Below are 14,685 nucleotides of genomic sequence, written 5' to 3' on the forward strand. Positions count from 1 at the left end.
AATCAGTAGACATGGCCATCCAGGGAAGCCTGTGGTTTCCCAAGAGGAGGAAGCTTATCTGAGGTGCGGTGAGGAACAAAGACATTAACTCGATAAAGTCTAAAAACTGCTCCTATTAAAACTACTATAAATAAAAATCTAACCACCACATATAACTTAAGCAAATGCTCAAATAACCCCCAATTATGTAGAGATCTCTTTCCCCCCCACCCCAACCCCCACCATTGCCATCAGCCTGGCTCCTTCCCACTGAAGCTGTGCCCCAAACGCCAGGCAATTCACAGATTGAAAAAAAACATGTTATTTACATTCTGAGAGTTAACAATGGTTGCCCATCTCCCCACACCCCTTCTCCATACATCTTAAACACAGGGATAGCCACCCCCAATCCAAAAACAAAAGGACAGCAGTGAAAAAAAGGCCCCAGACAATACCTAACTGACCGATATACTAAATAATTCCAGTTTTACGCCAAGGCAGTACGTATAAAGCCGATAACCACAAAATAAGGGGCAAAAAAGTAGCATTGTCTGGAATGACGTCCCTCCCGCCTTCACCCCAACTCAATTTCTTTAATTCAGAGAATTCGCAAAGTCCTTCGCCTTTTCTGCTGAATCAAATTATATACCGTCCCTCCATGAGTAAAACGCAATACAGTCAGGGACCTCAAGGAATATTGTACGTTCAGATCCCTTAATTTTCTCTTAACTTAATTAAATGCCCTTTTCTTAATCCAGGCTCCTGAGAAGTCCTGAAAATATATTATTCTGATCCTTTGTACATTAGAGCCTGTGGATCTCTTCCCAGTCTTCTTGCTGTTTCAATCACTGGTTTTCTTTATAATGCAGGAGCCACACTAGGACCACGCGGGGCTGCGGGTCCGACCCGGACCTGCACATTTCGATCCAGTGTGCCCGCTCCACACTCAACAGGCCCGACTCCAACTCCAGCCCCAGGAATCCAATAAGGTCTTCACCTTCCTCGCGTTCCGGAAGACCCACGAGCTGTAAGATTTTTCTTCTACTTTAGTTTTCCAGGTTGTCCACTTGCTCCTGAAGGGCCCGAACCTGGTCTTCCAGCGTTTGGATCCTTCCTCCTGAGACCTCCGCCACGGTCCTCTCCTCCGCTGCCTATTCTCTTCGGGCCAACACGTGAATTTCCTGTCCATGCTTTTGCAGCGTGGCAGATAGTGGTTCCACCGCTGCTTCAATCTTTTCTCGGAGATTGGCAAACTCCGAGAGTAACTGTTGCTGTCCCATTAAATCCACAGGGATTGCCCTGGAAGTTTGAGCAATGGCTCCAAGCACCCCCAATGCAGTTGGGGAGTGCCCTACCTGCTGCACCCCTTTCGGCCCCTTTCCTTCATTTGCTTTCATTTTGTTCCTAAAGCTGTCAAACCACAATTATAGCAGCTCCAGACATTCAGTAAGTTTATATTCGCAATTTTTTTCTTCTACGGATGGTTAATGAGGTGGGGGGAGGGGTAAAAGTCCACCTTGCCGGGGGTGTGGCACAGAGCCCAGCACAGCAGACGACTCAAACCACCGCCATCTCGGATTTCCAAGAAAATGGTTTTAAGACCAGTACAGAACAGCTACAGAGTTTTCCAGCACAGAAGCAGATCCTTCGGTCCAACTAGTCTATGCTGACTATGTTCTCAAACCCAACTAGTCCCATCTGCCAGTGATTGGCCCATATCCCTCCAAACCTTTCCTATTCATGTACTTTTCCAAATGTCTTTTAAACATTGTCACTGTACATACATCCACTACTTCCTCTAGACACCCATCCCACACACAAACCACTCACTGTGTGAAAAAAAATGGAGCTCTTCGTGTCTTTTTAAAATCTTTCTCCTCTCCCCTTCAAACTTTGCTCCCTAATCTTGAAAGCCCCACCCTAGGAAAAGGACACCTGCCTTTCACCTCATCTGTACCCCTCATGATATTATAATCCTCTATAAGGTCACCTCTCAATCTCCTCTGCTCCAGTGAAAGAAATCCCAGTCTCCACTGCCTGCAGGTATATTCATGTTCAGTTATGATGTGTTCGGTGTTGGTGCAGGCTCAAATGGCCTACTCCTGCTCCCAATTCTCTCACTGTGTGTCCAGCACAGCATTGGGAGATTGGGAAAGGGGAGGGATAGATATCTTGTTTGTTTTTATTTTTAAAATGCACTTGATTCCACAAATAAAAGCAACAGGTACAAGTACAGCACATGCAGTATTCCTCATAGCAGCTTCAAGGTTTTGTGTCATCTTCTTCCGTGTTGGCTCCAGCACATTCGGCTTCCTCCTCCCCCCCCCCCCCCCCCCCCCATCCACCCCCACCCACCCAATCCCCGCCCTGAGCTGTTGATGCTTACATTCTATCAAATAAAGAGAGGGATAGACAAGGTCTTTTCTCTGGGAGTGTAGAACTATACAGTAATAGGTTTAGGGTGAGGTGGCCCGGGGAGGAGGCGAGGGATTTAAAAGGAACCTAAGGGGCAATTCATGCAGAAGATGGCCCGTGTAAGGAAAGAGCTGCCAGAGGAAGTAGTAGATGCTGGTATAATTATGACACATTTAAAAGGCATCTGGATAGGTTTATGAATAGGAAGGGTTTAGAGGGATATGGGCCAAATGCAGTCAAATTAGACCAGATTCGGTGAGGATATCTGGTCAGCATAGACCAGTTGGACCAAAGGACCTGTTTCTATGCTGTATATCTAGATGACTCTGATTTGCCACACCAGTCTGTTCAATTTCTCTCTGGTGTCATAGCCTTGGTGTCTCATTCCAAAACTCCCCACCCCCGTGGGGGCACGTTAACCATTTTGTGTCTGATTGGTTGTCAAGAAGCTGCTTTGCAGGTTCATCCTGAATTTACACACTATATTTTTGCTTCCACAACTCAGACCTGCTCACTCTCAACAGTATCCCAATGTCGTGGAAGATATTAATTTTCAGGTGGAGGTATCCAAAATTCAGAGAGGTGTCAGTTGTGACTGTTTTGCTCTTCTGTCCCTGTCAGATCCTGAACCAGCACTTTCAGGAGAATTAGAATGGAGTGAGAACAGAGGGAGAGAGAGTGAGTGAGAAAGTGGGATGGTGCTTTCAGTTTTATGGAATAACAAAAGAAAAGAATGTTCTGCAGAAAGTAGAATTGCTTGTTCTGAATTTCTACCCTGGACTGACAGTGATGACTTTTGTAATCTCTTTTCAGAGTATTTGATCTGAAGATGAAGTTTCAAAATCAACAGATGAAGGGCTTATGCCTGAACCATTGACTCTCCTGCTCCTCGGATGCTGCCTGACCCGCAGTTTTCGACTCTGATTCTCCAGCATTTGTGAGTCACTCAATCCATCGGGACTGCAACAATTTTCGACTGTGATCCAATTGGTTCCTGTTTCAGTCCGTTTTCAGCATCAGTGGGACTGGAAGAGAGACCCTACTGTTGCAGCAACGCACGGAGTGTGGAGCCTGAAACAGTTAACTGGCCTGGAAAGAGGAATTCAAGGCTGGGAGGGGACATACACGCGTTTGTGTGCAACTGTAGCTTTGGCCATGGAGAAACCATGGAAGTGTGGCGACTGCGGGAAAGGTTTCCGTGTCCCGTCTGCCCTGGAGACACATCGGCGCAGTCACACCAGGGAGAAGCCATTCTCCTGTCCTGAGTGCGGGAAGGCCTTCAGTGATTCCTCTGCCCTGCTGAGGCACCGGCGAGTGCACACAGGGAAGAGGCCCTTCAGCTGCCCTGAGTGCAGGAAGAGCTTCAGCGATTCCTCCGCCCGGCTGAGGCACTTGCGGGTGCACACAGGGGAGAGGCCCTTCAGCTGCCTCAAGTGTGGGAAGACCTTCAATGATTCCTCCGCCCTGATCAGGCACCAGCGGCTGCACACAGGGGAGAGGCCCTTCCGCTGCCCCGATTGTGGGAAGGTGTTCACTCGCTCCTCCCACCTCGTGATTCACCGGCGGGTCCACACCGGTGAGAAGCCCTTCCCCTGCCCCAAATGTGGGAAGGCCTTCAGCGATTCCTCTGACCTGCTGGCCCACCGGCGGGTCCACACTGGCGAGAGGCCATTCACCTGCTCTGTCTGCGCGAAGTGCTTCACACGCTCTTCCGACCTGCTGAAGCACCAGCGTGTCCACACTGGGGAAAGGCCCTTCAGCTGCTCTGAGTGCGGGAAGGGCTTTACTCAGGCATCCCACCTGCTGACACACCGGTGGGTCCACACTGGGGAGAGGCCGTTCACCTGCCTCGAGTGCGGGAAGGGCTTTGCTGTCTCCTCCAGTCTACTGACGCACCAGCAGGTCCACACTGGGGAGAGGCCGTTTGCCTGCCCTGAGTGTGGGCAGAGGTTCACAATGTCCTGCAGTTTGAACAAGCACCAGCGGAGGCACCAATGCTCCCAACAATCAGATTCTGCCGGTAACACTGCTGAGGGTCACCCCCAGGTCTGAACCTCCTGCCCTTTCTGACAGTGGGGGTAATAAGAGTTGGTAGGCTTTTTTGTTTTCTACTGGGGGAGTGGAGGGGGAAGGGGGGTGGTGGCTCAGTGGTTCGCACTGCTGCCTCATAGCGCCAGGGACCCAGATTTGATTCTATCCTCAGGGTAACTGTCTGTGTGGAGTTTGCATGTAATTCCCCTCAGTGTCTGCGTGGGTTTCCTTTGCGTGTTCCAGTGTCTTCCCAAAGTCCAAACGTGCACATGTTTGGGAGAATTGGCCAAGCTAAATAGTCCCACAGTGATCAGGAACGTGTAGATGTGCTGCATTAGTTCAGGGTAAGTGCAGAGTGATAGGGTAGGAGAATGTGTCTGGATGAGTTACTCTTCATAGGGTCGGTCTGAACTTGTTGGGCAGAAGGGCCTGTTTCCACACTGTAGTGATTGTATGATTCCATGAACATTTCTTCCAGTGGGCACTGCTGCTCATTGAGCCCAGGACCAGCACGAACCTAAGACCATTGGAGCAGAAGTTAGGATATTTTGACCCATCGAATCTGCTCCACCATTTGTTAGAGACAAAATAAAAAACAGACAAGCAGGAGGCTGGGCACAACAAGGCAGGCAGCACCAGGAGGTGGAGAAGTCAGCATTTCAGGGATTATCCCTCAGGACTGAAGAAGGGTTCTACCCGAAGCATTGACATCTCCATCAGAAATGATTTACCAGGATATTGTCAGAACTAGAGGACATAGGTTTAGAGTGAGAGGGGAAAGATTTAAAAGGGACCGAAAGGGAAAACGTTTCATGCAGAGTGTGGTGCGTGTATGGAATAAGCTGCCAGAGGAAGTGGAGGAGGCTGGTAGAATTACAGAATTTAAAAGACATTTAGTTGGAGACGTGAATAGAAAGGGTTAGAGGGATTTGGGCCAAGTGCTAGCAAATGGGACTAGATTAATTTAGAATATCTGGTCAGCGTGGACGAGTTGGACTGAAGGATCTGTTTCTGCGCTGTACCTCTCTACGACTACCGGTCCTGATGTAAGTTTAGAACTGAGTAACTTTGCATAATTCAATCTTGTTGAATTCACCTCCTGAAAGGTTTCAAATGAACCCCTCCAAGTGATATGATTTAACTACACCAAGTTGGATAAAGTATCCCATCAAGTTCAACATGAATGCGCAGTTGAAGAAGTCAGAAGTCACACAACACCAGGTTACAGTCCAACAGGTTTATTTGAAATCCCAAGCTTTAGGAGCATTGCTCCTTCATCGGTGCTGCTCCTTCATCACTTTACCTGATGAAGGAACAGTGCTCCGAAAGCTCCTGAATTCAAATCAATCTACTGGGATTCTCACCTGGTGTTGTGTGACTTCTGACCTGTCCACCCCCTGCACCTCTGCATCAGAGTTGACAAATGAGATCAGATTTTATTCAGCCTGATTTAGAGAGATATTCATCTGGATGTCCTTATGCCTGAAACATCAATTCTCCTGCTCCTCGGGTGCTGCCTGACCTGCTGTGCTTTTCCAGCGCCATACTCTCAACTCTGATCTCCAGCATTTGCAGTCCTCACTTTTTCCTGGTTCATGTGGAAACTCAACACTGTCAGAGTGACAAAGAGACGCCAGTCATAGAGTACTATAGCACAGAGACAGGCCCTTCAGCCCAAACCGGTCCATGCTGACCAAAATGTTTGTCAACACTAACCTCATTTCCCTGCACTTGGCCCATATCCTTCTCAAGCTTTCCTATCCATGTATTCGTTGAAACACCTTTTCAAAGTTGTTGATGTACCTGCTTCAACCACTTCCACTGGCAGCTGTTTCCCCAGGCGAACTAGATTCTGTAAATATTTTGCCCCACATCTTTTCTTCCATCTTTCTCCTCTCACCATAAAAACGCGTCCTTGGTCTAGAAATCCTCCCCCTAGGGAAGAGACAGCTACCATTAACCCAACTCTACCCCTCATGGTTTCAAAATATTGCCTCTCAACTTCCTTGGCTCCACTGGAAAAACATCCCAGCCTATCCAGCCTAAATTCTAATTTGATAATAATGGCAGTGATGATTTTGGCTGTGTGTGTGTCAAGGATCTCTCATTTCTAAGCCAATGCCGTGCCTCTTAAGTTCACGTCATCTTAAAACGAATGGCATCCCATTCATTTAAAATGTCCATGTTTTCTGTGCAAAGTGAGTCCTGGTCAGGAAATAGCGCAGCAGTGTCTTTTATTCCCGTAGACTGCTCTGTTTTGAGATGTATGAGTAAATCTTCAGAACAAAAGATTAGTGCAGCCTTTATTCATGTCTCATTATTAAAAACACTTTCTCCATTTACAGATGTGATTGAGAAGCTTCTCCCAATGAATCTTTGACTGATAATAGCATTTGTCAGGCTTTTGAAAGTCACTGTAGCTCTGTCACAGCACATGGGAGGGCTATTTCAGACACAACGCATCATGCAGAAAATTCTCCCACATCAGTCGAGTAAAGTTGACGTCTTTTTAAGACATTGTGAAACTTGAAAGGATTCAGAAAAGGTTTGGAAGGACGTTGCCAGGGCTCCAAGGTTTTAGCTTTATAACAGTATTGATGACATTCTCTTGAATGCAATGGAGTCAATATTAATCCCAGCCTCTTGGTGTGGTTGTGGGTGAATCACCTTAATTTGGCTCCTGACTCAGAGACCGACAGAGAATCAACTGCTGAAACAATGATTTGCACTTTACTGCACGTAGCAACCACAAATAAAACCCCTCAAGTTCATTCAGCTTCACCCCCAAACTTGGCCATCACCCAGTTGATGGCTGAATTTAACTGAGTTTCCACCGACAGTGCCCATCTCTGGAAGTATCCAGAGGTTTGTTGCAGTATTATTCGTCTAAGTACTGCTGCTGCAGCATCGTTCTAGAGTTGAATTTTGGTGGCATATCCTTATTTTGAAATCTGTGGTGTGACTTTTTTTTAAGACTCTAACATCACCTCCCATTGCTGGAGACCTCAGCTCTGTAGCTTACCTTCTTATCCTTGAGGGTTAGCTGTCTGTTTGAAACAACCTGCTCTGCAATTAACCCCTCGATGTCAGGGCTTTCCTTCCACAGGCAGAATTAATTGTTCTTTTGTCACACCATTATTAAACAACATTATCTTGCCTGTCCCAAGAAACAACTTATTGTGTTGCCGCCTTCTTCCCAGGGATGGATAACTAGCAGAAATTATTCCATTTATCGTATTGAATCTGCTCTGCCATTCAATCATGGCTGATATATTTCTTAACCCCATTCGCCCTGTAACCTTTGAACCCCTTGATACTCAAGAATAAGTGAATGGTGGAGCAGACTCAATGGGCTGAATGGCCTAATTTCAGCTCCTGTGGTGTCACAGTTTTTCGTTGGCCCTTTCATTTCTTGGTCCAGAAAAAGTTAGTGTTGACTCATGAAGTTGGGGAAGTTCTGGAGTTTACAGGTGCACACCACGCTCCTCCCGGAATAACGATTCTTCCTGAGATACTGGCAGTTCTTGAGATCCCTGGATATCGCTGAATACAAATCGATGTGTCTGGAAGTCTCTGCTGCTTCCCTGGAACAGAAGGATTATGAGGAGAAAATTCAGAAATCCGAAGAGCAAAGAGACTTGGGACTTCTAGCCCAGGATTCTCTCAAGGTAAACTTACAGGTTGAGTCAGTAGTGAGGAAAGCAAATGCAACAATGGCATTTATTTTGACAGGACTTGAATATAAAAGCAGGGATGTACTTCTGAGGGTCTAAAAGGTTCCGGTCAGGCCACAATTGGAGTACTGTACGCAGTTTTGGGCCCCATATCTCAGAAAGGATGTACAGGCCCTGGAACATGTTCAGAGGAGGTTGATGAGAAAGGTCCCAGGATTAAAAAGCTTAACATATGAAGAACATCTGAGGACTCTGGGTCTATACTCAATGGAGTTTAGAAGATGACAAGGGAACTAATTGAAACCTACAGAATACTGAACAGCTTAGACAGAGTGGATGTTGGGAAAATATTTCCATTGGTAGGAGAAACTAGGACCCGAGGGCTCAGCCTTCAAGTAAAGGGAAGACCTTTTAGAACGAGATAAGGAGAACTTCTTCAGACAGAGAGTGGTGTATCTATAGAATTCACTGTCCCAGAAGGCTGTGGAGGCCAGATCACTGAATACATTTAAGATGGGAATAACTAGGTTCTTGAGTATCAAGAGGATCAAAGGTTACGGGGAGAATGGGGTTGAGAAACTTATCAGCCGTGATTGAATGGTGGAGCAGACTCCATGGGCTGAATGGCATAATTTCAGCATATCATAAGACTATAGGAGCAGATGTGTGGAGGGGTGAGGATGGGGGAAAAGAGATAAAGAGGGGAATACAATTAAGGTGAAGCTGGATACAGATACATAGGAAATACAAGAATTGTACGAGAAATTGGCCAGGCTAAATTACCCACTGCCCAGGGATTGCAGGTTAAGTTGGATTGTCCATGCTTAAATTGCCCCACATATTCAGGAATTGAAAGTTAGGTACATTAGTCAGGGGTAAATGTCGAGTAATAGGGATAGGGAAATGGGTCTGTGTGGATTATTCTTTGGATGTTTGGTGTTGGGCCAGATAGTCTGTGAGATAGTCAGAGGCTTTCCCCCTCCCCAGGGTGGAAAAGTCAACTACAAGAGGGTACAGGTTCAAGGCGAGAGGGGGACAGTCTGGGGGAGAATTGAAAGGGAAGATTTTTCACACAGTTCGATGCTGGATGCCTGGAATGCATTGCCATTGGATGTAGTGGAAAGAGGCACCTTAGCAACACTTAAGGTGTATCTGGATAGACACATGAATGGGAGGTGAGTACAGGGAAAGGAACCACACATCGGCAATGGAGGCTCAGGTGTAGCATAAACACTGACAGAGGCCAATTGGATGGACTGTGCTGGAGACACAATGGGACAGAGACAAATGTATCTATTTCAGATCTAACTGCACTTCAGCCGCTTCTGTGGACTGTTCCGTAGGGAAGGTGCAATCCCAGGCTCAGAGAGCATCAGCTCCCATTGGAAGTAAAGCGGGTGAGAGAGCAACCAGTCAGCATAAAGGAACCCCTTATCCCTCCTACTTCACCCACTAAACAGGGTTCAAGATGTGACTCTCAGCAGCGGTAACAGCAGAATCCAACCCGAATCCCTGCGCAATCTCACTTGTGAAGTTGCTGGTGTCTCCACAAGTTGCACGACTGGGTGAAGCCCTTCCCACACACTGGACAGGTGAACGGCCACTCCTTGGTGTGGATGTGCTGGTGTTTGCGCAGGGTGGAGGAATCGCAGAAGTCATTGCTCCACACGGGACAGGTGAATGGCTTCTCCCCAGTGTGGACGTGGAAGCCGAGCAGCAGGTGATACGACCGGGGTGTAGCCCTTCCCGCACACGGAGCAGGAAAATGGTTTCTCCCCGGTGTGCATCCGCTGGTGCGGCAGCAGGTGGTGTGACTGAGTGAAACCCTGCCCACACACGGGGCAGATGAACGGGTTCTTGCTGGTGTGGACCCGCTGGGGGCCAGGAGGTGGTGTAACTGAGGGAAGCCTTTCCTGCATGAGTACAGGTGAATAGCCGCTGCCCGATGTGTAAACGCCAATGAATCTCCAGCATAGATGGCGAAGGGAAGCCATTCCCACACTCCCCACATTTCCACGGTTTCTCCATGGTACAGGTGCCCTCGTCTGTCTCTGACCTTAACAATCAGTTGAAAACTCGCTCACGCTTACAGTATGTGTGTGGTGTTACTGGTGAACCCTCTGATAATTGGAATACTCTCATGCACTCTGTAAAGCTTGTTCCAGTCACTACTATGGTGTGTGGATATGTGAGAGTCAGTTTCCAGTCACACTGACGTTTAAAACCTAACTAAGCAGACAGACCTTCAACTCTTTTTTTTCAAGGCCATCAATATCCACGTCCTCGTGAATCAAGTGACTGTCAGACTTTGATGTGATGTTTGGTCTGAGATTTCTGCTGCCAAATTCTTCTCTTGTAATACTTCTGTGAAGTGATTGCAAAGGTTATCATAGTCAGTCCAAGACAGAAAATCTGAAAGTAATTCTAGTTACTGTGGAACATTCTTTCCTCTCTTAATCCCAAAGATCTTTGTGGAGATCTATATGTAACTGTAAACCAACAGGGTTATGGAGCAGACTGCATACCTCAACAAAGAGTTCACATGGACTCAAGTTGCTGAATGGACCTCTGCAGTACAGCATTGACACACTTACTGAAGATCTGCAATATGCTGCAGCACGATATTACAAGCCCAGAAACAACTGCAAATCAGACAAGGTCTTTTCAGAAGTTGGACCATGAATTTCTGAAGCTGCCGCAATTCTTCTTCTCGCTCTCTGATTGAAGATTGATCTTCACCCAAACTGCAACTTCCTTCCTCTGTCCAAATATTTGTGAACACAGCCCTGTTTTTGAAGGATGGCACGTTTCCTGATCATCACAATCTCTTCCCCCGATATGCAAAGGGACAGTCAGTCGGGGTGGGGCTCGCATCTTGTGTTGTTATGTGAAATCTGTGACAGCTGCAACAGTTCATCCCAACTCCTGTACTCAGTGCTCTGACTGATGAAAGTAAACATGCCAAAAGACTTCCTCACCGCCTGTCTACCCATGACTCCACCTTCCAGGAGCTATGAACCTGCATCCCTACATCTCTTGGTTTGAAATACTGCATATGAAACAGTGCTTGTTGGTATGGGTTATTATTTGGTGCTTATCTCGACTCTAATTTACTATTTTATACTGAATGCCATGACTTATGAAGGCCAGAGTGCCAAAAACTTTCTACCTGTGACTCCACTTTCAGAGAACTGTGAACCTGTACTCCAAGATCCTTCTGTTCCACTACACTCCTTAAAGTCCTACCATTCACCATGAAATTCCTGCCTTGATTTGACTATACAAAATATAAGACCTCACACTTATCTATATTAAACTCCATTTGCCATTAACCTTAAACCTTTGCCCTCTAATTTTGGACTCCCCCACCCAAGGGAAAAGACCTTGCCTACTTACCCTACCAATGCCTCTCATGATTTTATAAATGTCTTTAAAGTCACCCCTCAGCCTCCAAAGCTCCAGGGAAAATAGCCCCAATCTATTCAGCCTCTTCCTGTAGCTCAAACCCTCCAGCCCTGGCAGCATCCTTGTAAATGTTTTCTGAACCCTTTCAAATTTCATAACACCCTTCCTGTATCAGAAAGCACAGAATTGCATGCAGTATTGCAACAATGATGGAACCAATGTTCTTGCTGAAGAAGATTTTAAAAAAAACATTTATAACTACAAGCAAATCAAGTTAGTTGGGCATGACTTTCCCATAGCAGTTTGTTTTGGCTGTCCTTCATTAACCTATGCTTTATAATATATAAGAAAATATTTTGAGGGATGGGATTGTTGCTCGCATGTCCAACATTTGCTCACCATCCTTCATGGCCTTTGGACCGAGCAATTGGCTACATGCTTGAAGGCAGTTGAGAGTCAACCACATTGTAGTAGGTCTGGAGTCACATGATGTGAGCGTGCACACGCACGTGTAGGGTTGTGAATGGTAGATTTCCCTCCCTAAAAGATCACTTTCACAACAATCAGTAATGATTGGACAAAAGCAACAGTTCTGGCAGTATCTATGAGGAGACAACAGTGTTACTGTTTTGAGTTCGGTGGTCCTTCAAAATTAGGCTGGATTCAAAACATGAACTGTTTTCTTTCCACAGATGCTGCCAGACCTGCTGCATTTTCCCAGCAATTGTTGCTGATCTCCAACATCTGCAATTCATTTCTTGGCCAATAATGGTTTCCTTGTTGCCAGTACTGAGACAAACTCTCACTTCCAGATCTTTTTATTCATTGAAAAAAAAGTCCACTAGCATCCATAATGGGATTTTAATTTTTGTTCTCAGAAGACCGAGATCTCTGGGCTACTTAACCAGTATCACCAGATCACAATCTTCCCTTCACTGACAGTGACATTGACAATCTTGTCCTGAATATTTTTCTTTATTCATTCATGGAATGTGACACTTTGTCTCCCAAAAGAACCAAGTGCCAATTCAGAGGGCAGTTAAGAGTCAATCACATAACTTTGGATCAAGAGTGAGACATTCACCAAACTGGGAAAGGACAGATGATTTCCTTCCTTAAAAAAAGGTTATTAGTGAACAAGATAGGTACTTATGATAATTGATAAGATCACCAAAGCAGCTTTATATTCCAGATACATAAATTGATTTCAAATTGCATCGGGGCCATAGCAGCATCACTTTGAATCTCCAGATGTTAAATCCAGTAACAATGCCCAAATGCCACCCACTCCCTACAATCTCTAGGCTTCCCAACACTGACTGGTTTGTAATTTGCAGTTGTATTCTTTTCCTCATTAGTATTTACTATTCAATTCAGCCCATTGAGTTGACGCTGCCACTTATTCAGATCACAATTATTCTGGTAAACATTCACTCCACTTTTCTGGCATTGTCCCATAATCCTCAATTCGCTTACAGATTTTAAAAAAAACTATCTCAGCCTAGAATGCACATAACAACCCAGGCTTAACAGCCCCCTGTAGTATCAAGTTCCACAGATTTACTGCCCTCAGGAGTAATTCCTATCTGTCCTAAACATGCAATCTCTTATTTGGAGGTTACTTCCTCTGGTCCCAGACTCACCCACTTTTCCACGTCTAGCCTGTCAAGTCTCCTCAGAACCTTGTACGTGACAATAAGGTTACCTCTAATTCTTCTAACTTCTAATAAGCACAGGCCCAACCTATTCAGTTCTCCTCATAAGACATTCTTTCCATCCCTGATATCATCATGGTCAACCTTCTCTGGACTGCCTCCAATGCCAATATATCTTTCGTCAAGTAAAGGGCCCTAAAGTGTTCATAATATTCACTTGTGGCCTGACTAGGGCCTTACATAGGTTCACTATAACCTTTCTACATTTATACTCTACTGAAAACGCCAAACTCCCATTTGCCTCCCTATTACTGACTGAAATTGGATGAAGAGATTCGTGGATGTGATTCCAAATCCCTCGATTCTAAAGTTTTCTCAATTTAATATTCAGTTCTTCACCTCCTGACAATCTGCATGACCTCATTTTCCCATTTCCCATTTCGTTCATTTGCTTAACCTGTCTATATCCCTCTCCAGATATCTAATGTCATCCTCACCACCTGCTTTCACATCAACTGTCTCTTCTGCAAAAGTATATTCACTTTACTTATCCAAGTAATTCGTATACATATTGTAAATAATGTTGGCCCCAGCGCTGATCCCCGTGGTACACCACAAGTTACAAGTTGCCATCCTGAACATGGCCCTTACCATAACTGTGGTAGTTAGTCAATCCTCTATCCATGCTAACATTCAGCCTCCAACACCCTGGGCTCTTTGCTTACCATTTCATGAGATGTTAATATCATTGGCTGTGCCAACAACTCTTTCCAAACTGACCTTGAAAAGGTGGTCCTGAACTGCCTCTTAAATTGTTTCACAAACATGGTGTGGTCTGCAACAATGTTCAGGAATGAGTTCCAGCATTTTGGTCAATAACAAAGAAACAATGCGATATATCTTGCAGTCGGAATCCTGTGCTGGTACTTACCTGCTCTTGGTGGTTGAGGTCATGGTTTGGAAGGTGCTTTTGAAGAACCACCACTCATGCAATCAAGCCAGACTGACAGATTGTGGCCTCAGACTCTGCCATTTGATTTTCTTCATCAATCTACATTCTTTCCAGCCGTGTTTCAGTCTGAAACTGCCACGCAATGCCTTCTGTTACGGCTTAAAGGTAAGAATACACAAGATAATCAATCATATTTTGGGTTGTATAAATCTTAGCCTGCGAGAATTATTTTCTTAGGCTTGAATTAAACTGGGTGACTGCATGAAATGGTTTGTTGGTCAGACTTGAATCTTCATGCTCAAGGAGACAGTGCCAATAATATCATTAAACTCCTTCTTTTGTTAAAAAAGGACAAGCTCTTGATTTATTTTTACACCGTACTGGTATTCACACCTGCACATTCAATGTCAAACTCAGACATCATAAACGAAATTACACCATTAATTTGTTTTACAACAATCCAACAGATTAATTAATAATACACAGTGAATACCAAGGCTAATTAATGTGAAATTAGATTTGACCAAATAAAATGTAAAATTGAGATGAGAGATAACAAATGGGGGAAGGGCAG

General features: G+C 45.3%; 1 protein-coding gene across 1 annotated transcript; it reads left to right on the forward strand.

The window, feature by feature from the left end:
* Positions 1 to 854: 854 nt before the first annotated feature.
* On the forward strand, positions 855 to 4,513 carry LOC132814596 (zinc finger protein 239-like). Its single transcript, XM_060823541.1, has 2 exons — positions 855 to 1,006; positions 3,208 to 4,513. The coding sequence occupies exon 2, from the start codon at positions 3,550 to 3,552 to the stop codon at positions 4,444 to 4,446; it is 897 nt and encodes a 298-aa protein (XP_060679524.1). The 5' UTR covers positions 855 to 1,006; positions 3,208 to 3,549; the 3' UTR covers positions 4,447 to 4,513.
* Positions 4,514 to 14,685: the final 10,172 nt, after the last annotated feature.

The sequence above is a fragment of the Hemiscyllium ocellatum genome, unplaced genomic scaffold (genome assembly GCF_020745735.1).
Source record: "Hemiscyllium ocellatum isolate sHemOce1 unplaced genomic scaffold, sHemOce1.pat.X.cur. scaffold_875_pat_ctg1, whole genome shotgun sequence".
Lineage (NCBI taxonomy): Eukaryota > Metazoa > Chordata > Chondrichthyes > Orectolobiformes > Hemiscylliidae > Hemiscyllium > Hemiscyllium ocellatum.

Coding starts and splice junctions, on each gene's coding strand:
- LOC132814596 (XM_060823541.1), top strand. CDS start 3,550: ATGGAGAAACCATGGAAGTGTGGCGACTGCGGGAAAGGTTTCCGTGTC.